General features: G+C 33.2%; 1 protein-coding gene across 4 annotated transcripts; it reads right to left on the bottom strand.

The window, feature by feature from the left end:
• Positions 1-6,686: 6,686 nt before the first annotated feature.
• LOC113510204 (uncharacterized) lies at positions 6,687-25,242 on the bottom strand. Of its 4 annotated transcripts, none has more exons than XM_052894580.1 (6): positions 25,103-25,242; positions 21,933-22,014; positions 21,164-21,403; positions 9,682-9,759; positions 8,313-8,518; positions 6,687-7,308 (listed from the first exon to the last, which is right to left on the bottom strand). In XM_052894580.1, the coding sequence occupies exons 2-6, from the start codon at positions 22,005-22,007 to the stop codon at positions 7,278-7,280; spliced, it is 630 nt and encodes a 209-aa protein (XP_052750540.1). In that variant the 5' UTR covers positions 22,008-22,014; positions 25,103-25,242; the 3' UTR covers positions 6,687-7,277. The 4 variants fall into 4 exon arrangements, 3 of the variants coding, with proteins under 3 accessions (XP_052750540.1, XP_052750541.1, XP_026749454.2); XM_052894581.1 differs by having other exon boundaries at positions 25,011-25,220; XM_026893653.3 differs by lacking the exons at positions 6,687-7,308; positions 8,313-8,518; positions 9,682-9,759 and adding exons at positions 14,617-17,024; positions 17,820-17,922.

A 25,242-nucleotide genomic window follows, 5' to 3' on the forward strand; every position in this document is an offset into this window, starting at 1 on the left:
TATAAATAGGATCCTTTGTACTTTGTCTAGGGGGTCCAAATACTTAATTCAGATATTGTATTTAAATTAGCTGTATTAGGATATGGTCTAATGTATAAAAAAAATTAAAGCAATATCTAATTGCTGGTAGGGTAAGTACTTCACGATTATAATCCTTAATGGGGTAGGCAGTCGTCGACTGTTACCTGTGTGATAGTGTTACGTTCAACACGTAATATCTGGCGTGTTTATATTTAGCTGATACATTTAAACCCAACGTGAGAAGGGGCCAGTCTTTCGCTTCTCGGATTCATTTGGTTCTTTTACAATGTTTTCCAATACTAAAAATTTAAACAAAATTTTAATAGATATATAAAATATTACGTCACTGATAGGTTTTTATCTAATGGGTGAAAATGGCATGGTAACCCAGCCTGCGCTATATACTGGCGGGGTACCATTGAGAGATAGCTGAGGATGAAAAGGCAGGTCAGTTAGCCCATCGTGACGAATTCAACGATAAATTAGTCACAATAGTTTCCAGGGGGTACCGCGTGGAGGTCAACCTGATATTGATATCAATGGAGGGTATCCTCTCCATTACTAACAATCCCTTCCCCCCGTCACTGAGCGGTTAGAAATGAGCGTATTTTTAGATGGTATGGGGTGTACTTACAAAATTGTTAACAATGTGTGTCACTGTTATCTCTTTCTAGCATTTTAAACATTTATTTATTTATTTATTTATTAAAGGCACACACAACAGGCTACAATCAATAACATGATAGACATTATACAAAGACAATAGACCGAACCAGATTGAGACCCAGACTCGTGTATGCACAGCATGGTCAAAGCAGTCGGTATACAATGTCAAATTACAAAGCTATACAATGAAAGCACATGAAATTGGCAAAAAACAGCGAAGCACATGCAAACGATAAAAACACATAAAGAATATGGACATGTCAAAGAGACCCGATGGCCGATTGCAAAATGCTTTTAAAGTTGTTTAGACGTGAGTTGAAGATATCAATTTGAGGACACTTAGTTGAAAATTCATTAAAAGTACGACACATACGGATAAGCGGGTTATAATACGATGTATTGTTCTTATAAACGCAGAGTGCAAATGTTTTAGAACTCCGTGTTACAGTTTTTATATTGAAGGTCAAAGCAGAGAGTAGAGAAGCCGAGTGAATATGGTAATGAACTATTTTGTGTAAAGTAAGTAAGTCGATCTGTTTTCGTCTTGTAGATAAGAGAGTCACATTAAATTTTTCTAGTCTTTTTTCATAACTTGATAGAACCCGCCCATAACCATTACGATAACTTAGAATTTTTAAGAATTTTCGCTGAACAGATTCAATTCTATCGGAATGACATTTATAGCAAGGTGACCATATAACAGAACCGTATTCAAGAATACTTCGTACCAGAGCATTAAACAAAAGAATAAGGCTATGGGGATTCTTAAAATCAACCGTGACCCTAGCAATAAAACCAAGAAGTTTAGATGACTTCGTAATTAATGTACTATAATGCTCTTTAAATGATAACTTTTCATCAAACTCTATGCCAAGATCTCTGACCACCATCCTCCTAGTAATAAACTGACCGTCAAGATCGTAATTGTAAACTAGTTTGTTCTTTTTATTTGTAAATGAGATCACGAAACATTTTGATACATTGAGATACATGTAGTTCTCTCTACACCATTTCTGTATAACGTATAAGTCGGTTTGCAAAAATTGACAGTCAGTAATATCTTTAACGGCATAGAAGATCTTGAGATCATCCGCATATAGAGCCCGGGGGCATTTCAGTTTATCTACAAGATCATTTATAAAAATAATAAAAAATAAAGGGCCAAGATGTGATCCTTGGGGCACACCGGATAACACAGAAATGGGTGAAGAAGATACTCCCTTAATAGTAACCAATTGACTCCTATTACTTAAATATGATTGGATCCATCTGAGAAGGCTTCCATGAATACCGTAGCCGGCAAGCTTGCGGACCAATAGATCGTGATTCACTTTATCAAAGGCTTTTTTGAAGTCTGTATAAATAGCATCAACTTGACCTGATTGTCCGAACTCTCTACATAAGTAATTTTTATATTCAAGAAGATTTGTAACAGTCGATTTGTTTTTGACAAAACCATGTTGATCTTCTGAAAGCATAGATTTAACGTGATGGTATAAATAATCATAAACAAGAGACTCAAAGACCTTGGGTATACATGAGAGCACGCTAATGGGCCTATAGTTTTCACAGTCCTTTGGATCTCCAGATTTATGTACAGGAATGACATGAGCAAGTTTCCAGGCTGATGGAAAAGTGCCACTGTTTAAGGATTTATTAAACAAGATTGCTAAAGGCACGCAAAGTTCTTCAGCACAGCGTTTTACAAAAATAGTGGGAATACCATCTGGACCTGCCCCCTTATTGGAATTAAGTTGTTTTAATTTTTTTAATACTTCATCTGGTGATATTTTAATTTGGGAGATGAGATTATTATCTCGATACTGAGTTTGGAAACTCGTAATATCTCCTACTACGGCATTCCTTTCAAAAACTGAGCTAAAATAATTTGAGAAAAGCTCGCAGATATCCTTCGTACTTGTAGCAGTAGCATTCCCCAAATACATGTTCTGAGGAATGCCACAGGAACGCTTTTTATTGTTAACAAATTTCCAAAAAGCCCGTACGTCTTCCTTAAGCGATGATTCAATTGAAGATATATACGATGTATAATTAGACTTTATTAGCACTTTACATCTTTTACGTAAGAGTGTGAACGTGTCATAATCACGAGGATTACAATATTTTTTAAAGCGTCTGTGAAATTTATCCTTTTCTTTAAGACATTTGACTAAAGCAGGTGAATACCATGAGGGATAATCGCTACCCATAGCTTTTATTAAAGGAGTATGTTTAGATATCAATTCAAGTAGCGTATTTTGAAAAGATGATACCGCAATGTCCACATCAATGGGCGATAAAATCTTACTCCATTCTATTCGCAATAGATCACAACACAATGCCTTATAATCACACTTATGAAAATTAAACCTTTCATGGCGTCTACTTTTTATATATTTGGGTATCTTTAGATTCCTTAGTACTATTTTAAGTGGAGGGTGATGAACATCTATGCGTGACAATGGTTCAGCAGCTGATGATACTACTATGGAGACCGTCGAAAGAACCAAGTCAAGCAAACGATTGTTTTGATTGGAAATCCCGTTAAACTGCCGCAAGCCACACAATGCCATAACATCAGACAAGTAACAAGATTTGAGGTCGAAAGGATGCCAGGCTTAAGCGAGCCATCCAAATCGGGCGACCATGCAATATTTGGAGTATTAAAATCACCAATAATTAGAAATCCATCCTCCCTGCCAAGACCATTCAATACAACCTTCTCTAAGTTCTCGTAAAAACACCTGACATCACTACTATGAAGATCTGGTGGTAAATAACATATACATACATTTAGAATAAATACATTATCTTTAGAGTAAATAGATAACCAAATGTCCTCATACTTGCTCTCCCATGAAGCGCGCCTTACAACATTATATTGATTTTTTACAGCCACAGCCACGCCACCTCCGTCAACTTTGCTAGAACAGGAGGACTGTCTGTCCCTTCTAAATATGTTATATCTCGAGTCAAACAATTCAGAATCAAATACAGAAGAATTTAAATTAGTTTCTGTAAAACATATAAAATCATAACCACAATTTAAAACATTTAAGTAAATATCACTAGTTTTAGATCTCAAACGGTTAACATTTTGATAGTATATTTCCATCTGTTTATAGTAATAGAAGTACACAAATATAAAACTACACTATATTAACTTATTTAGGGATAAGGTGTCCTTTATGTATATCGCAGGAGATGTGTCGTTCTTTCTGGTATAAATTCGACCGTACTTTATCCACACGTATTTATAATCCCGTTCCTTGGCAGCTTTTCTCGTTGCAGCATGAAGTTCTTTTGTCTCAGGAGACAAATGTTCACACACATAAATGACAGATTTGTCACCGGTAAAATCAAGGTGAGACGAATTAAGTGTAGCGGATTTGTTTTCCTTATTGAACCTCTTAAAAGCAGACAGAATACAGTCACGGTGGCGTTCGGATGGGAGCGTTACCAATATATTTCTAGGGCGATTGTTTGAAGGATTCAACTTAGCAATTCTTCTGATAGAATGCACTTCAGAATCACTAATAGATATTTTAATAATGTCGCATAACTTCTTAAATAAACTTAACAGGTTTTCATTCCTTCTTTCAGGTACCAAATGTATTTCCAGATTGCGGCTTCTTGATGATCTTTCCAATGATACTATACGATTATTTAAGCTAGTCAGACAAGATTCTACTTTAGTTTTTTCAGCCTCCAAACCAACAATTCTATTTTCAGCCCCACTAATTTGGTCCTTTAAATCGCTTTGTTGTTTAGTTAAAAAATCCGTAGTTTCAGTAAGTTCCAATTTTAGCTTTAAAACAGCTGAGTGAATATCCTCTTTTAAGGCAGATCTCATGGAATTCAATTTAATGTCTAGTAGGTTACTAAATTGCTCGTATGTTATAGTACCCGATGTGGAAGTTAAACTCTGGGGTTGATCTTTACTCTGAAGCGATATATCTACATCACCAGACACCATGGATGTATTGTGCGGTAAATCATCGCATGACATATCAGTTATATTGGTTTTCGTTAGATCAAATTGTTGACGGACTGGGGTACTATCATTTCTCCGACGAGTGATTTGTGCACAATTATGACATTTCCATGATCGCTTTAATTCAAAAAGATTATCTTTATAGAACTTAGTTTGCATATTCAGGCATTTATAGTGATAAATACTCTTGCAGGCATAGCATCTTAGATAGTCGTCACTACATGCTTGATTGTTACAAGCGAGACAGATCATAGTTGGTGATATAAATCGATATATCAGTATCATACTCATTATATAAATTTAAACTGCGTTCTTAATGCAATATATCTCGGTTATAATTCAAATAATAAGGGTACTCAGCTTGAGTCGTCGAGAAGTCTGAGCAACGATGTACAACGATGACTCATAGATGCGAGCCGGCTGCGGGTTGTCGTAGGTCAGGAACAAAAATTTAAATAGTCGTTAACTTTCACTTTTTGAAATTTATTTTACAATTACTTCTAAATATCAACATTAATTTAAGTTTGTTAATTATACTATTGTAATATTTTTTAAAGCTTATCGATACATATAACTTACGAAAGGAAAATGCTAAAAAACACTGATTAAAAACTCAAATAATACGGAACTAAGAAACACAGCTGTTGCCTTGTCGAACGGAATTGAGTAACGATTTCTGATTCGATTTCTGAACAACACATCATGGTTCTGTAACTAGAGGACGTACTTCGGATCACCGAAATTGTATACAATGGATAATACTTATGAGACTAAATTGTTGTTGTCTTTATCGCAGTCATTATTTTCCTGCAGTTTAAACATTTTTTTTCAGCAACAAATCGTGGTTCTGAAACGAGAGGCTGTATTTAGGATCATTGAAATCTAAACTAATATTATAATGAGGAAAAGATTAGATTTTTGTTTATTGCTTGTTATGAATAAACGCAAAAACAAAAACTTTACCATTCTTAAAATTGTTTCATCTATAAGAAACTACAAAATCAGTGCGTTACATATATTATGTAACATAGTAAAAATTTGTACCACAAAAAAATTTCATACCTTGTAAAATTACTTATTTTAATTTAAAAATACGACCGAATTAAGAACCTGCTCAATTGAAAATGTTAATAAATAAATAACAGAACTGACCATAGGACATTCAACCGATGTCTAGTAAGTATTAGTACAAAAGGAAATTAGTTTATGACATGAAATTTATTTAAAAAAAAAGCAATAGAATACCTAAATTCTGATAGTATTATATATGCATCTGTTGCCGCTTTTGAGTACCATAATGTTGTGTAAAGCCCTCAGACGACTCCTAGACTTTCACTAATACTGTATTGATCCAAAGCACACACTAACATTCAGCAGGAAAATGAATTTATTTAAAATGATAACAAGCACATACACAATGAAACGATATGAAATGAGAGGAAGTGAAGGTACAAACAAGAATTAAAATTAATAACTACGGTGTATACGTAATAAGCGCGCAAGGTGCATAACCGAAGTTAGCTGCGATGCAAAGCGCTGCGGCCGCAGTCTGCTGCTATCTTCATGCAAAGCCGGCTTTAAGACGTTGGCGCAATATTTATAAGCGGAGCGAAAAAATATATTCTTAATCAGTAATTTCATTATTAGTTATTGGGATATAGCTCTGTAATAGATGGACAAGCGAACGAACAAAGTCACGCCGTAAGGGTTCCTTTACACATTTTTTTTGGTATTTTCAATTGGATTGTATTTAATTATTTATTACTTCATAACTCTGTCATTTATAAACTAATCTAGAAAATACTTTTTTATATAAAAATCGGTCCCACTAATTTGAATGTGTATCTATAGAAAATTTTATCAAAATCGGTTGAGTAGTTCAAGCTTTTAAAATTAAATAGCTGGTATAGCATGGTATAGCTATGATTGAAGGCGTTTTTTATAGAACAAAATATTAAATTATGTGGAATGAAAACGTTATATATTAATAAATAAAATACGTATAAGTTGTAAACATGTCGAACCCTTTATTTTCTTTGTAAGATACATACATTGATACCTAAGTTGGTTTTTAATAAAAAAAATCACATGTAGACATCCTCAAATAGCATTTATTGCACATATTATAAGTTCTTTTAGCTGTTTTATAACAAACTGCTACTGTCCTAGGGTCCTAAGTTTCAAATATGTGTATGGCGCATTGGTTTGTTCAGTATGATACCCACAGTCACCGTCTACCATCGTACAGCTCGCTATCGACAGGGAGTTCACCTCGTAACTTAGATCCAAGATGGTTGCGTACAGCACAGTTTCAGAGATGTTTCCTCACACGAACGCTCACGTCATGGAATGAGCTCCTCGTCGAGGTTTTTCCAAGAAAATACAGCATGGATTTCTTCAAAAATTAAAATAATAAGGTTTCTTCAGTGTCAGCAACGCGCGTGTAATGCTCCTGATATTGCAAGCGTTCATAGACTACGGTTTACCATTAGGTGGACTGTATGCTTGTTTACCACATCAGTGGTATAAAAAAAAATTGATTCATTATATACAATATATAATACTTATTAAACTAAATTATTCACTACATTATATATCAAAAAATTCGTTGTACTCGAGTCCTTTGCCTGAAAAAAAAAAGAAATATATTATTATATGATTAAGAATTTTGCGTTTTGCTTTTTGAATGGTATATGCTGGCGGAGTACTAGTGAGTGATGATAGGTAGGGGTGAAAACAGGCCAAGTTAGCACATAGTTACGAATTCATTTAGAATTTGAATTTGAGAACATTGGTTTTTAGAGACGACCACTAGGAAGTCGACCTGACTGCGTATATTGCTAGCAACGGAGCCGCTAATACACTATTGGGACCACTTTCCATCAGGTGGGCCGTCAGCTTGTTTACCATTCGAAGTTGCATAAAAAAGTACTTAACGCAATGAAAAATCTTTGCAGGTAAATAGTAAATACATATCTGCTTCTATTAAACATACTTTAAATAATATTTTAAATACACTATCGGGACTCAACCTGATACAAATTTTTAGCAAATAAATAGTACCTGCATACCTGTTTTTTTATTGGCGACCTTTCGACGTAGATAGCACCACGTCGTAGTCACGACATGACCACGACATGGTGCAATACACACAAAAATTAAAATATGCGAAAATTTAAAATTAAATAATCTAGGTTCGATTATTATAAGATGTAATTTTTTAAAACATTTCAAAATGTAAAATTTCAATTTGATACCACAACGAAATCTACATTCTAAAAACTAATATAAGTTAAATTTCTAACAAAACTGATGTCAATATTATTATAAATTTAATTCTTAACGTTTCATAAAACAGTAATCTCACAAACCTATCAAATTAAAATAGTTGAGAGATAAGTATACAGAAATGACGCATCAAAATCGACCCCATAGACACAGAAACATTCTCTAAATGAAATAAATTGCAAATCGACTATTTTTATAAGTTAATTGATTTCTCTTTATTGGATATCAGCAAACTGTCTTAAGGTCGTATCAATGATTCGTTTGTATACATTTTTCACAACTTCTATTGAAACAAACTCTACAAATAATATCACAAGTTTTCCAAAGGTAATATCACACTTACCCTAATGAGTTCGTTGAGTTATACAAAAAATAAAAACAATGCAGAGTCATTAAATGAATAAAAAGGTAAAATTGGAACAAGATGAAAATTAATAACGCTACAATGCAGACGTATTCATTGTTCCCACGGTGTTCAGGTTGGCGTAGCGTGACGTAGGCAAATACGAATAACGCCGCATACGACACTGTATACAATGCATAGAATATCTGAAACAAAACAATAAATACTTTATTAGGTACAAAACATCCTGCCTCCTTGGACGAATCGTTTCGTTTAACGCATGCACAAGAAAAAAAGAGAACGGATCATTACCATCTCATTTAGTCGAATGCTAATGTATTCGCCAGCGATGACGATTCTACCAATACTTTCGTTTGTTCTTTGTCTATGAAATTTGAATACTTAATTCAGAGGTTGTACTTAAACCAACTGCATTTCGCAGCTTTGTCTGCGTTAAAAAGTTTCCTGTGTTTATCTAGGATTATCATTATCATAATATTAGCTTTTAACTTTCAACTGCTGAACATAAACCTTCCTGGGGGGTTTGCCAGTAGTTACCATGCTTGGTAGGCGAGTTGGCCACCGCAGTTAGGCTTTGGAGATTGGAGATATTTTAAGAGAGAACTGCTGCTCATCTCTCGCCGTCCGTTAGTCGCCTTTTACGACGCACATGGAAAAGGAAGGGGTTGACCATTCTATGTCGGGACCGTTTAAGCATTATTGAGAAAGAAATAGTAAGTTTACAAATATATTTGCTAGGGGGATAAATATTTCACGACTATAATCCCTTATGGGGTAGTCAGAAGCATTGGTCAATGCTCACGTGTAGCTGATGTTTTTAAATCCAACGTGGTTGAAAGTTAACTGAAATTTAAATAAATACATGAAGTTTTTGGGTTTTTTTTTATGACCCTACTCTATTGCAAGGATTGTCCTTGACTATTGCCTATCAAGGACTTTGTATGTCTATTATATTTTATCTATGACATCCTCTGTTTTCTCTATGCTTCTATACTCGGTTTGACTTTAAACTTTTCTCTTTTTTAAACCTTTGTATTCTCACATTTCAGCTAGTATATCTTATAACTCATATATCTTTCTTCGCATTCGACCATTCGAAGCATTTAGTTACCAATTGCTTAAAAATTAACATATAATAAAAAAATTATAAAAAAGCCCTTTATTTCCTTATCCTTAAAATCACTATTTCAGAATATTGGTATTTATTTGTTTAATTAATTATTAATTAATGTTTTGCTTATTGTCTAAATATCAGTAGGACTGGAGGAGGCCTAACCCGAGGAGGGCTCCATATCCATTAACAAAACTAACTCTTACTAAAAATTAATATGTAATAGGTTATACTTACATAATTGATAATGGTAAATATCACAGAGCCTGTCTCCACTTTGACGCAGTTCAAACATGAAGGAAACATCGTGAATTTCTGAAACAAAAGAAAGAATTTAAAATCACTGAACTCCAAACGGATATTATAAAGAGATAAACTCGAAAAATACTTAACCGACTTTAAAAATTATTTTATCCATAAAAAGCCAAATAATCAGTGTAAATATGGGGTCTATTTTTTTTAAGGTAATAAGATTTTATACTAAATAGATAAAATGCTTCAACTGTGGTACCAGTTATTTTATTTTAAAAATACAACCGAAATAAGAACGTAGTCGGTGGGCACGTTTAGAGGTGGTTCCTACTCCTTTTCTGAAGTCGGTTGAACATGTTAACAAATGAATAATTGAAATGACTATAAGACAATCTACGATGTTCAATATTAGTAGTACAAAACAAGAATACAATGATTCGATTCGTTACAAGTTTCATTTAGAGAACGTTCCTGAGACAATTTCAACAAAACATGGATACTTTTTCTTTAAGTACTAAAAAATAGACTGTAATGTCACAAAAAAAATGTAAATAAAGAAAAAAAACAAATAAATACCTTTTCACCTAGTATATTTAAGAAGATTTTCATTTTTATTAATTTTCTGTTAACTAAGTATATTATTAAAATTTTAAATAAATTTTAATTTAGTAATCTTTTACGACATGAAATGTATTTTAAGAAACTCATAGAATACATTATGATAGAATATGGCACATATATAATATTGCTGCTCTTCGCGACCACGGTGTAATTTCACTGCCTTATTCAAAGAAATAAGGCAGTGAAATTGGCAGGCACTTTCACTCTTCAGACAGAAACATGAATGGGACAGAGATAGCTTTACGTAGTTACGGAATTTGTAGAAATTAATTAAAATTAGAAATTAACACGTGTACCATGTGTATCCAAACATCTTCACAGACTTCAACATTTATAATGTAGGTAGAATTAATATTAAGTTACACGTTTATATTTATAATAGGAATAATATGTACCTTGTATTTGCAGTCAGCTTCGACGAGATCCAAACTATAAGTAAAGAACAGCAAGACAATTTTTCATCAACGAGATGTGTTGTACTCCGTATTGTGACTTGAACTGGCCTGTAGTCTAGCTACACCACCCTCAACACCCAAATAATAATACCCAAATACAATTGTATTTAGTAACGGGCTTTTTTAAATATTTTTTGTGGTAAGGGTCTCATTGTTACTAGGTTTCTATTATACCCAAGATCAGAGGAAATGTGCGCGCCATTGTCTATGCCATTTGTATTATAAACTTTGTTGTAGGTATTATTAAAATGTACTGTTAACCCTTAAATACCTGAAGTTTCAAATTTGATACCGGGGTTATAAATCGCATTGGGTGCCTACAATCGATTTTAATTTAATATTTGGCTGTTTACATGTTACCAAATGTTTTTTTCAAAATAAATATATAAAAATATCGTTGATTCTTTATCTATTTTTCCCCATTAGTAAACACAGTAAAGGGTACACTTATATATTTTTTGATTTGATTTAAAAAATCAGGCTTTTAATGGTTAACAACAGCCAGCAACAACAGCATTCCTCTTAACGTTAATAATTAAAAGCAAAGGATTTTTAGTAATTGAATATGGTTCAACCAGTGGTTCTATTGCTAGCAAATATATCTCCACATCTATATCAGGTTTACTTTCAGATCTATATCAGGTCGATTTCCACGTGGTTCCACCTAGAAACTATTGTGGTTAATTCTTGTTAAATTCGATCGACGATGGGCTAACTGACCGGATTTTTTATCTTCACCGATCATTGCTCACTGGTACCCCGCCAGTGTATACCGTTAGCATAGGCGGGATTACTATTCTATTTAAAAAAAACCCTGTCGAATCGACTTCCATATATTCTCCCCTAGAAAATTAACCAAAATACTAAATTTTTTTATTTATTTATTTAGAAAATAGTATGTCATAATCAACTCCTACGGTTATACTTAGTAAAGGTAGGGGGAGAAGGGATTTTAGTAATGGGGATTAGTAATCCCATTGCTAGCAGTTTATCCTTGAGGTCGACCTCCACACGGTTTCCCTTGGAAATCATCGTGATTGATTTAGGGACAGTTGGGGCACAATGGTACGAAAAAAATATGTTTATTTTTAGAAAAATTTATGTTTATTCTTTATATAATTTTTGCTTACAAACATCATTAATATACCTTAACTTAATAATCGCACAGCAAAACAGAGATCAATAATCAAACTTAAACCTATTTATCTTTCATTTTGTGAACCCCTTCCTGTGTTCCACTGTGCCCCAGATCTGGGGTACAATGAAACAGGGTATGGGGCACATTGGAACACGACCTGTATTCATACCAAAAAATTAACCAATACTATCAAATCTTTTTAATACCTTGTCAGGAAACGTGAAGATGCTTTTTTGACATTTAGTTTTTCCAAATAAGGACGGGTTTGGCAAGACTAGTTCAATATCTTCAGCTGAAACTATTGCCATGTCCGGTTTTAACGGAAAATAGAAACTATTGTCAACTTTTGCGCTTCGTCGTAAATAATTTGTTTTTTGTTGTTCACAAATTCGTTGTTCTCATCTATATCAGACAGTATTTGACCAACGAAAAATTTTATTTGCTTTAAATCAGCAAATTTTACCACGTAAAATCGTTAGGTTTTGGTAATTTAAAGCTGGACAGTGGAAATTTCATATCGTTATCACTTGATTCACACGAAGTTATATTATCATCTGAATCGAACCTTTTCTCAGGACTAGAAAATAGTGTCTTTGTTGCTTTTTTTAGTTTGCAACGTAGCACATTCGACATTCTTTATTTACCTTCTGTCCTACAACTTCTCGCATGTTAGTTTCGCTATGAAGTCCCCTGTCCCTTTTTCTGACGCGGTGTCTCACCATTCTAGACTTGTGTAAAATCTGCCAAAAAATGAAGTTAAGTTTGTGGGGTTCAATGGAACAGTGTTCCACTGTGCCCCGTTCCATAGTGCCCCATAGCGTGTACAAAATTTCAAACAAGTCTTCAAAAAAGTTAGATTATGTTTTGAATTTAACACATAGTAGTCTTAAATAGACAAAATGATTAAGATTTATGAAAAAAATATATCACTTACCTATTGCTTAAACTTTTTTTACTAAAAACGAAAGTACTTTGAAAAAAAATCTTAACTTTTGAACATAAAAACCAATATTTTTCTATTCACAACTCCACTGTTGTCGCGTCGTCATATTTCACTACGTCTTCGTATGGCGCAGGACGCACTGCGATTGGTCAAAGCGGTAGCGCGCGAATTAGTTTGAAATTAAAAAAATTATCGACATTGTTCCATAGTGCCCCGTGTTCCACTGTTCCCCAATTGTCCCTATAGTTGAATTCGTAACGATAAACCAACTGCTTCATCCTCACCACTCATCCCTCACTGGTGCCTCACCAATGTATACCGATAGCACAAGAGGGGTTAGAATTCCATTATCAACCAATAAAATTTAGTAGAGATGAGTGAAACAAGTAATATATAATTACAATATTAATATATGTATTACATATTTATATATGGGGTAGGATCTCATATTGTATCAGAATATTAGATATCTAGGTAACCGACATTAAGTACCTACGCCTATAGCACAGTTAAATCGAGTTATTGACTAATTAACACTTAAATGCTTGATTTTTTTAAAAAAAATATATATAATATAAGTGTATCCTTTACTGTGCTTAGTAATGAGAAAAAATAGTAAAAAAAATCAAAACGATATATTTATTTTGAAAAAAAAAACATTTGGTATCATTTTTGATACTTTAGGCATTACGGTAATCAAAATGTTTAAATTTATTTAACAATGAAACAATGTAAACCCCGGTATCAAATTTGAAAGTTTTGGGTTAAATCTAACGTGAATAATTTATAAATGAAAATATGTATAACTAAATAGACTAAAATTGGAGCCAGTTGAAGAAGTAGAAGATGTTCAAATCACAAATAAATGAAAAAAAAGCAAAGCAATTATGATGATGGCTAAATTAATTATAGATTTATTTTGATAAAAAAATTATTATTTGTATTTTTTTTTATTATTAAATATGATCACGACTATAATCCCAGATGGGATAGTCAAAGGTATCTGTCGGCTGTCACTGTTGTAAACGTAGTATTTCATTTGATTTAAAATAACTAATTTATTTTATCATAACTCAGATTTACAAGAAGTGATCCTGTCATGGCCTATCATCTTGACCGTACGGCACAGAATAGGCCACCCCACCTTTCGAGGGCGAGGAATGGGCAGTAGCGTTCCTCTTAAAACATCTCTAAAGCCTGACTGCGGTTGCCAATCCGCCTGCCAAACGTGGTAACTAGCACAATCCCCGATGGGGTGGCTTATGTCCAGCAGTGGACAGTTAAAGGCTGATATGACGATGATGTTCCTACCATGAGTATTCCATGGTATTATTTGGAAGGTTTTACTAAAAATATGTATAATTTTAGTCTCAGGCTCAGGACCATACCTATATGTCAGTGTATAGGAGAGGCCTAAGTCCAGTAGTGGACAAAATAATATATATTTTTTTATACAACTTAGAATGGCAAACAAGCTGACGGCCCACTTGATGTAAAGTAGTAACCGTCTCCTATAGACATGAGCAGTACCATGGACATAACAGAGTATACTGTTTCGCCCATGATACCCCCCATGCGTCGCCATTCCTGAGGACTCAGATGTTATTCCTCTGTACCCAGTAAATTCAAGTCATATCCCACCCTTCAAACCAAAACGCAGCCATGCAAACATAACTGCTTCACGGTTGAAACACGAATGGGATAGGGGTACCCAAGCAATCGACTATTGTACAAAGTCTCCCTCTGGTAAAAAAAACAAAGAGTAGTTATTATTATTATATTTTTATAGTACAAAACATTATTACAATCTATTTTTGCCAAATTGCGAAGACTTGATTCTTATTCATAAAAATTTGAAATGATTAACGCTAGTATTATCTATTATTTATCCTAAATTCACAATTTGAAAACAATTAATTAAAATTACTGTTTTAGAAAGTATTATAAACTAAATTAATAATAATTTTGTCTCAAATCTGTTAGCAATTTAGTTAATTTTTGTTCTTCGAATAAAGATTTCACTGCAATATCGTTTGCTATAATTAAAATGTTTACTTTAGAGACAGATTTCGAGTAATGACCGCTCAGAATCAAAAAGCTCGTTGGTTATATCGTACAGTGGCCTTCTAAGGAACAACTACCACCTACCTTACTTACAGCCTAAAAACTATATATATTTTTTAATATAATTTGCCTTTATAATGACAATGCTAAATTAAGCTACTTTATATTATATTACTTTTGAATCATAGAAACAAAATAAAATCTAAGCATAATACTAAAAATTTTGTTTTGTCTTACAAATGAAAAAAAAATATGAATTTAAACTTAGATCTAATAAAAAAATATGAGAAAAATGTATATGAAAAATATATTTTTCATATACATTTAAAAATGTATACAAAAATGTAAGAAATATTTCCTATATTTTTAATTAATATAAATCATTATTATAGTAAAACTAGAAATAAGATGGCCGAATAGAATTAGTAAATCGGCCGTTTACTCACTACTGTTGTTTATAAAACAATTCGTGATTAATAAAACTTTAATTGCATGCCCAAATGCATCTTCACTATTTTGAATAAAATACAGATATTTTAATAAGACTGCTTTATCTGCTGTACCACTTTCACACAACCTTCACATATAGTTTCTACGATCCCCACTTTTTACGATATTTAGATTATGCCAAACTGCCAAATATAGGTTACGACTATTTTAAACAGTTTTAAATTTAGAATAAACAACGATGTAAACTTTTTCGACTTCTTTTTTTAATATAGATTTTTTTTTACACATAGATACATCCTTGCGACAGAGTTTCAGACAAAACAGTTGTTTTCTAATACAACAAGGGATCGCAGATACTATTCCCTTTATAGTTTTTATGTATTACTATAACAGGCTGTAAACTGATAAATCTTTGGTTGGAATAGTAAATTTTCGGATTCACTAAAATAAATTGGTAAATGTAAGAACTATATAAAAATATATAGAATGTGTATGTTTACAGGGTTTATGTATTTTATGTAATTTATAATGTGTAGTTTGTATTATTCTTTGTGTATACATATCATATATTTTGCTGGAAGAAATCTCTTATTAGAGATAATACCGCCTTTGTACATTATGTTTCAATATTATATAATATAATATCATATATAAGTTATAATAAAATACCAAAATAAATAAGAGAACTACCAGTAAGTCACTTTAAATTACGGTTAAAAAAATGGTTACTGGAATGCAATTTTTATTCAATAAATGACTTTTTAAAAAATTAAATGAATGTATGTAAATGTGTAATTAATTTGTATTGTATGACATTTGTTATATCATTGACTTGTTGTGTATTTGTTTTTGTTTAGTTTGTATTTGTGTTTATTTAGTCTGCTACCATTAGTATGTGTGCGGCTACCAATATTTATGGATTGACTCCTACTAGGCTATTAATATACGTAAGCCACTAAATTATAATACTAAATTTGCATGCCTTTAGATAAGGCGAAATGTGTAGATCTATTATATTTAAGACCATTATTATAACCACATTTCTAGCAAATAAATAAATTATTATTATTATTATTATTATTCAAATGAATTGTGGTTAACATTATATTTTGTGTATAATAAAGAATAAAGAATAATTTTTCAGGCTTTTACTAAATCAAGTCAAACGTAATATAACCTACCTTTCTGGGGAGAGGGGATTGTTAGTAATGCGGATTATCAGTTCCATTGTCAATACCCCAATCCAATAGGTCGAGTTCTCCGTGGTCCCTCTGGAAAACATCGTACTGAATTCCAAGTGTCTATCACCACAATGGGCTAACTGATGTCTCGCCTGCGTATACCATTAGCGCAGGCGGGATTGCCATTCCATTTTTATCCATTAAAAAAAAAAACCAACCTTTCTGACCACATTGCTGATGTCAATAACTATGATCATCGATCATTTCGGACGAGAGATTTACTAATTAAACCAAAGATTTACCAGTGTACGAGTTTTTACATTAAAATACAATGAGAATATTAAATTCAAGGAAGTGAATAACTTAAGCTGCAACTAAAGGTACGCGGTAGTTGTTGACTACTAGTCCATATGCCTTCATGTTTTCCATTTTTGTATAAGTCATGTAGATCATCACGAGAATCGAGGTGAAGATCACTGAAAATAATCAAATTATATTCAATATTAATACCTCTAAAATCTATTTCAAAGAATAAACACAAAGAAAAGTAAGATAATTTGATAGACCAAAAAATAGCTAAATAATAGATAGTCCAAATATAGCTAAATAAAAAATAAGTAAATAATAGAATTTCTTAGTGGTGTAGGAAAAAAAATTACTCTGTCTATCTAATTAAATTTTGAAAATCGATTAGTAAATATGATTAATTAGTAAACAATCAATAATTTAATACATTTTATGTTTGTTTGTTTATTGGCCATTACTGGATCGTCTGTGGTTTAAATCGAAACACTGGTATCCTAACGGTGTCCTCTACCAACTGAACCATAGACGTAGTATAACGTACTCAGTTCAACTAAGAGATAAACTAACATTTTTTCCCCAAAGTAACTCTAAAGGAAGCTAAGGAAGGATGTAAAGGAGCTCTGGTATATAGCATATTCAGCTATTGAAATATGTAAAGATACTAGATTAGCTATATAGAAAGTAAATATTTTTTTTGCTTTTATTTTTCTACTCCTTTTTTTGGGAAAAAAATGTGCTTGTTTATTATTATATTGTTTATTATAAGTTTTATAAAAAAAAAATTAAATGTGTTTCAAATTAAAAATGTAATGGAGTTGATTCCGTTAATATAAAACATTGCATCTAGAAATGTTATTAGATATTATTTACAAGATTTATATGAATATTTCAATTGGTTGAAGTGCCGATTTTTACATAGTGTATCTTGGTATTTTTTACATCAATGGGTGAAAGTATACACTTACATGGAATAATTACAAGGATCGGCAAAATTGCAAAGACTCCGTAGCTTAGCACATTAATAAACACACCATATATAAAAAAAATCTTCACTTGCTCCGATTTTTGCTGAAAAAAAAAAAGTATAAAACAGTTAGCTGCATGGATACTATATTTTCAGATTCCATCCTTATTACGACTGGCGAGCATTGTCCTTGAATGACTGTATCGGTATAGAAAATGGAAGTGAAATTAGAGGGTACATCATAATTCTTCGTCTCGTAATCTTCTTGCCCTTATTCTAATTACTAAATTTTTTTTTTCGAACTAATTATTGCTGTTGGCTACAGATGGACTTTACAGCTACTCCGGATAAAAATGGGGCGAGTGCACATGGTACTGCGAACGAACTTACGGAGCGCCGTCTCCTATCCACCGGATACGACTTAATTTCCTTCAGGTGGGGATCGAGATACGACGAGGTCCAAACCGCCTCATGATGCCCTCAGACGATAATTACTTAAAGTCGATAAAGATTTGTTTTTATTCATATCGCCTCAGATTTTGGCTTTTAGTTATTACGTCGACCGTCCCTAAGAAGGGTCGACGTAATAACTAAAAGTTATTACGTCGACCCTTCTTAGGGAAAAAAGGATAGTTAGCACTGGAATTTGATAGCCCCATTGCTAGCAATATGCCCTATTAGATCGACCTCCACGTGGTTCCACCTGGAAACCATCGTGAACAATTCTTATTGATTCATCACGATAGGCTAACAGACCTACTTCATCCTCACCTATCATCCTTTACTGGTGCTCCGCCGGTGTATACCAATAGCGCAGATGGAGTTACCATTCCATTATCACCCATTAAAAGACCTTACATTATACCTACTCACCTATTACATTAATAAATCACGTCACAGAACAGTCAGTGAAAGCTACCCCTCAAGTGAGGACTATAGTTTTAATTGCCTTCATACCGTTTCACTGTGGGTTACCAATTTACATAAGACGGGCTGTCAACTTATTTGCCATTTCGCAAAAATTCTACAATGTAATAGATTTTTTTTATACAACTATATAAATATGTGAACAACATGTGTAATTCAAATTAATATTTTCTTATTTATTAAAACGCATTTAAAATAAATCGAATCGTCTATTTTTTTTATCTAATTATTTTTTCTACTTGATCCTCAGGAATAGTAAAGCTTAAAGGGTATCAAGGGCGACGCAGTGTACTCCGTTACACTCATAGTCCTTTACATATCTATAGGCAACGGTTACCGGCTTTTTATTATACCACTGAGGTGGCAAACAACCATGCGGCCGTGGATGAAGGTAAGCAGTTACCGTAGCCTATGAAAGCTTGTAATTCCAGGGACATTACGCGCACATTGTAGATCCTGAAGAAAGCTTAAACTCTTTTGAAGAACCCAATGCTGTAGTTTCTTAGAAAAACCTCGATTATGAACTCATTCCATAACCTAAGCGTTCGTGGGAAGAAACATCTGTGAAACAGCACTGTACTCGACCATCCAGACTCTTAGGACATACCTACCACTTTCCATTAGGTGGGCTGTCAGCTTGTTTGCTTTTGTAATTTGCATAAAAAATCTAATCTAATCTATTTACATTTAATTCTGTACCGCGCGTACACTGACACGTAATTTAATCCGTTACATACTGTTTACATTACACATTATTATTTATTTTGACGATAAGTAATCAGTCTTGAACTCGTGAATTCCTGTTACTCGATTGGAAAAAAACACAGATTTATTTATTTATTTATTATATTTCTCACCACAAACAATTAAGGACTTAACATCTATAACTTGCAAAACATTTTAGCAATATTATTTGTGGGAGCTGGTGCCTGTACTAGGTATTAAACCTGTATTACAAGTCACCAGATAAAAATTAAATAAAAATATAATAAAATTCAAGTCATATGAAATAAGCATACTAAGTTTTTGATAATTTCTTAAAAACTGTTAGTTACATTTTTCTATAATATTCGCATACAATAGAATCTCGATTATTCGAACATCGATTATCCTAATATTCGATTAGCCGGACTTATTCTTCACGGCTCTAATTATCAATGAAATTATATTATCCTCTCAACTGTGTCGATGCGCATCTGTGTCGCGTTCGCTCAGCGGACATATAAAATAATAATGTCATATATACTGTTTTGTCTAAACTAGCTTAGCGATAAGCTTAAATTATTATAAACAAACCACCTTTTGTCCCTAACGCCAAGAATGTACGTAAAATAATGAAATAGGAGACCCACTTATGTGTCAATTGAAGAGGGACTTTTTTTGGTCCATGATTATAAACAAGTGCTGTATAAAAAAGATGTATTGGAACATAAACCATTTTATTTTTATTTTATCAACTATATAATATTGTACAAAAATATATAATTTTACATCCAGCAAGGTCTTAGTTTTTTAATAATTGAAAAATAAAAGGTAATTTATAGGTGACCTCATTTTATTTCTCATAGAACAGTTGCAACGCAATTCGAGTGTAGTGTAAGAAATTACATAAGGAATCTAGTTGGAATATTCTAATCTGAATTTTGTATAATTTCAATTAGATTTCGGAAAAATCAGGTTTTTTAAACCTATACGCTAAAAATACCTAGTCTGTGTAAAGTTCGCTCACGGGAAACCACAGATGTGGATTTTCCACCATTTTACATGACACAGTTGAAAGGTTATGTATTAATTGGGTAAAAAAAGGCATTATGTAATCTGTTATCTTTATAGTTCATAATTTTATTAATATCGTATTGTTTAAATGGTATATGTAAAACTTATTATATAATAAAATAAAAATATTAAACTTTAATTATCATGATTAATTCCTGATGAATTCATCATGATGAGCTAACTGGCCAGTTTTCATTCTCATCTATCACCCTTCACTGATGCTTCGCCAGCGTATCTCGTTAGCGCAGGCGGGGTTACCATTCCATTTTCCATTCCATTCCATTTTCACCCATCAATAAAAAAAAAAACTTCACAGAGGTGCCCACACAAACGACTTTTGTACAGTCTCCTTCTGGTCTATAAGTTAATAAGTAACCATTAGTAATTGCTAAGTACAAACTTGTGACAGACAGACGGACGAAATCGCATCAATCCTTTGCATCATTTTAATAAGGAACTCTAAAAATCCTAGTCCCTAATAATATTATAAATGTAAATGTGAGTTTGTTAGTTACCTCTTGGCTCCTTGACAGTTTAACAAATAACTAACTATAAAGTTAAGAGTATAGATACTCCATGGGATGGAGAAGGATATAGGTTTATTTTTCAATGGACATATATAAATAAATAAGTAACAATTACCTTGGATAATCCGTTGATCAACACCGCAGAAAATGCGAAGTGTAAGATTATAATAAACACGGAACCTCCCAAGATTGCATTTATAATGAGGACGTCACGGGAGTTTTGACTACCTTTATCCATATATTGGTATACGTTATCCAATATAGCTACATCAGTGGGATGCTGAGCTTTGTATAACGTCACGTTAAATATAATCGTGCCTATAATGATTCCAATGATGAGCAGAGATGTAATTACCTGTAAGGAAATTATTAAAAGTGAGAATAAAGGTAAGTCGGTTGACGTGTCGTGGTGAATTCGTCCGGAATAATTCATCGGGAACCACGTGGAAGTCGCTCTAATGACGTGTTGTGCTAGCAATAAGGCCACTGGATTCCATTAAAACAACTCCCAAAACGCTAACCATTTTTTGTTTGATAGGTAAATAAATTGGTTCCATGGAAATTAAGCTATATGCGAGCTGAACCCATTCCTCAGCGATAGGTTTGTTTTTATTGGATGAAAATGGAATGGTTTTTTTTCTGAATGTGTTTGCTGTTGGCCGTGAGTGGCCTTTACAGCTTCACCGGACGCGAATGCAGGGGCGAGTGCTGATGGCACTCCAAGCCCGCGAGAAGGGAGCGACAGAGGTGTCGACTCTTTCTTATGGACTGCGAATGGAATGGTATCCCCGCCTGCGCTAACGGTATACACTGGCGGGGCACCAGTGAAGGGTGATCGATGAAAATGAAAACAGGCCAGTTAGCCCATCATGATGAACACTAACCATATTGATAACAGCAAATATCATAGAACCCGTCTCCACTTTGATGCAATAAAAACATTTGCCAGCGTAACACATCGTGAATCTGTGGACAAAATCATAAATTGTACAAAAGTCGATTGCTCGGGTACCTCTGTCCCATTCGTGTTTCAACCGTGAAGCAGTTGTGTTTGCATGGCTGTGTTTCGGTTTGAAGGGTGGGATATGGCAGTGAATTTACTGGGTACAGAGGAATGGTAACATCTGAGCCCTGTTGATGGAATTGAATTATTCTAACATATTTTTGAAATTTTTATATATTAATATTAAAAATAATATATAATGTACAATAAATTATTAAATATGTTAGAATATTTTTTTTTCTTAGCAGTACCATCGACATGGAAATAACAGAGTATACTGTTTCGCCCATGAATCCCCCATGCGTTGCCACTCCTGAGGACTCAGGCGTTATGCCTCTGTTGGGTACAGAGGAATAACACCTAAGTACAGTAAATTCACGTCATATCCCACTCTTCAAACCGAAACACAGCTATGCAAACACAACTGCTTCACGGTTGAAACACGAATGGGACAGAGGTACCCAAGCAATCGACTTTTGTATAAAGTCTCCCTTTGGTAGCTTCTCCAGAAGAGAAGTTATGCCAGTAGTTGCACGCTTGGCAGGCGGGTTAACAAACACAGTTAGACTTTTATTTATTTATTCATTCTTTATTGTACACAAAAAATAACAAACATTTATCTGTACTTATAATAAATCTGTAAAGAAGTCAATTCTGTACATAAAATATATTTCCAAAATAACTATCAGGGGGTGATTAGTAAAATTATATAATTGATTTTTAATTAGGTGATTAATAAATTGATTAGTAAAATGCAATCAGTAAAATTTTTGTCTGTCTGTCTGTATGTTCGTTATAGAAACAAAAACTACTCGACGAATTTTAATGAAACTTGGTACAATTATTCTTCATACTCCTGGGCAGGTTATAGTATACTTTATATCACGCTACAATCAATAGGAGCAAAGCAGTGAAGGGAAATGTGTCTGTTACATCAAAACCACTGAACTGTGAGAAATGACATAGGCTACTTATTTTACAAAAAACGACGGAAACGCGGACGAAGTCGGGGATAACAACTAGTATATAAATAAATATATATTAAATAAATATGTACAACATGCAAGCTTAACTCCATAAGAATGCTCTTCCAACAAACCCTGTGTGGTATTTTAAGAAGGACGCTACTGGCCATCCCTCCACCTTTAAATTCCCTTAGTCACCTCATACGACACCCACAGAAAAGGAAGGGATGGTCTATTTTAGGTCGGGACCATAAACATAAGAGATACAGCTTGTTCTATATATTTACAAAAAAAGGACCTGAAAAATATCGTGGTTAATTCCTGACAAATTTATCACGATTTCTAATGTCATACGGGTTGGAGAGGGATTGTGAGTAATGGGATCTAACGGCCCCATTGCTAGCAATATATCCTATCAGGTCGACACGAGGTTCCCCCTGGAAACCATCGTGGTTAATTATTATTGGATGCGACCTGTTTTTTATCCTCACCTATCATCCCTCATTGGTGCCCCGTCAGTGTATACTGTGTATACAGTGTATACTGATAGCGCAGGCAAGGTTATTCCATTTTCACCCATTAAAAAAAATCATTTCATTCTGACCAGCGAATATCGATAACGCGGATGGCGTTATCATTATACATATTAAGAATAAACACATTAGCATATAGAGAGAAAAATATATGGGAAATATGTTTTAAAGCCCATTATATAAATTCAGTAAAATTAAAGAAATTGTATAAAACTTTAGATAGATAGATAGATAATTTATTTGCATTACTTACAGCACACAAATTACAACATACATATATAAAAAAAAAAAGCGAGATAACATAAAAGATATAAAAAAAAAAATACACAAAGCTAAATACAATTTTCGTTTGTGACTGTGCCATAGCAATACAAAATGGCCACAGCTCAGTTGATTGCTTTGCCCTCAAAAGAGCAAAGCACTGATATTCTGTTGCGGCCAAAGGGTATAGGGTAACAATAAAACAATACTACCAGATTATCCGTACAATAAAAAGATAGATATACAGTAAACAAAATTTAACATGCATTAAAATTAGTATTTTTATCCGCACATATTTTAAATACACAATCGGGACTTAACGTGATGTAATCTCACTGAATGTCTATCCTCACAACAATGATATTTGCTACACAGATAGATGGGCCTCATCTAAACCTAACACATAAATAAGATACTTTATATACTAAATGACGCAGGCAAAGTCACGGGATATAGCTAATAAGTATATAGTAATATTAATAAGTTGTATATCTTAATAACATATATGCCTGTTTCTTGTATTTCTTTAAATATTTAACTAAACTGAATGTTATCCTGCAGATGTCCACATCACTGATTATTTATTTAAAATTATCCCTTGTTTTAATTCCCCTATATTTCAACCGTCTTTTTAAAGGAGATTCTCAATTCAGTTTTTTTTGATGGGTGAAAATGGTATGGTAACCCCGCCTGCGCTAACGGGATACGCTGGCGGAGCACCAGTGAAGGGTGATAGATGAGAATGAAAACAGCCAATCATAATAAATTCATCAGGAAATAACCATGATAGTTTCCAGGGAGAACCGTCAGGAAGTCGACCTGGTTGGGTATATTGCTAGCAATGAGATTCTCAGTCTCCATTACTAACAATCCCTTTCCACCCTCTCAATTCAGTTGAATTTTGTTTATGTTTCCGTCAGTTCTAAACCGATTTGGAAAATTATTCTTTTTTTTTATTAGAAAGGATATACTTACAAATTAGTACAAACAAACATAAATAAAATATAACTGAATTGAGAATCACCTTTACTTTAAAGTCGGTTGCTAAGTACCTACTACTTTATCTAATGGTCACTAAATACAATTTAATCTATTTAGGAACTTTTGAGAAATTTGAGAAACTAAAAATGAAATAAGAAATATCAAATTCGACAAAAAGTCTAGCTTACTCCAGGCACTTATGTATTTATATTATCTTACCTATTAAAGAAACGTGGTGCAACATTTAGCGCAATGGTAAATGTTTAATAGTTAATATAGGTAAATGAATATTTAAGAAAATAAAAATATACCTTTTCCAAACGGAACAACTGAAAAGCTCTCACTTATAACAAGAAGTTGCAAAATTCCAACCGACGTTAAGCGAAGTGAGAACACGCCTAAATGAATCACACACACCACACACATGTAAACACTTCACTTTTGTTGTGTA

This window comes from Galleria mellonella, unplaced genomic scaffold (assembly GCF_026898425.1).
Source record: "Galleria mellonella isolate WM207_F2 unplaced genomic scaffold, CSIRO_AGI_GalMel_v1 utg2134, whole genome shotgun sequence".
NCBI classification, from domain to species: domain Eukaryota; kingdom Metazoa; phylum Arthropoda; class Insecta; order Lepidoptera; family Pyralidae; genus Galleria; species Galleria mellonella.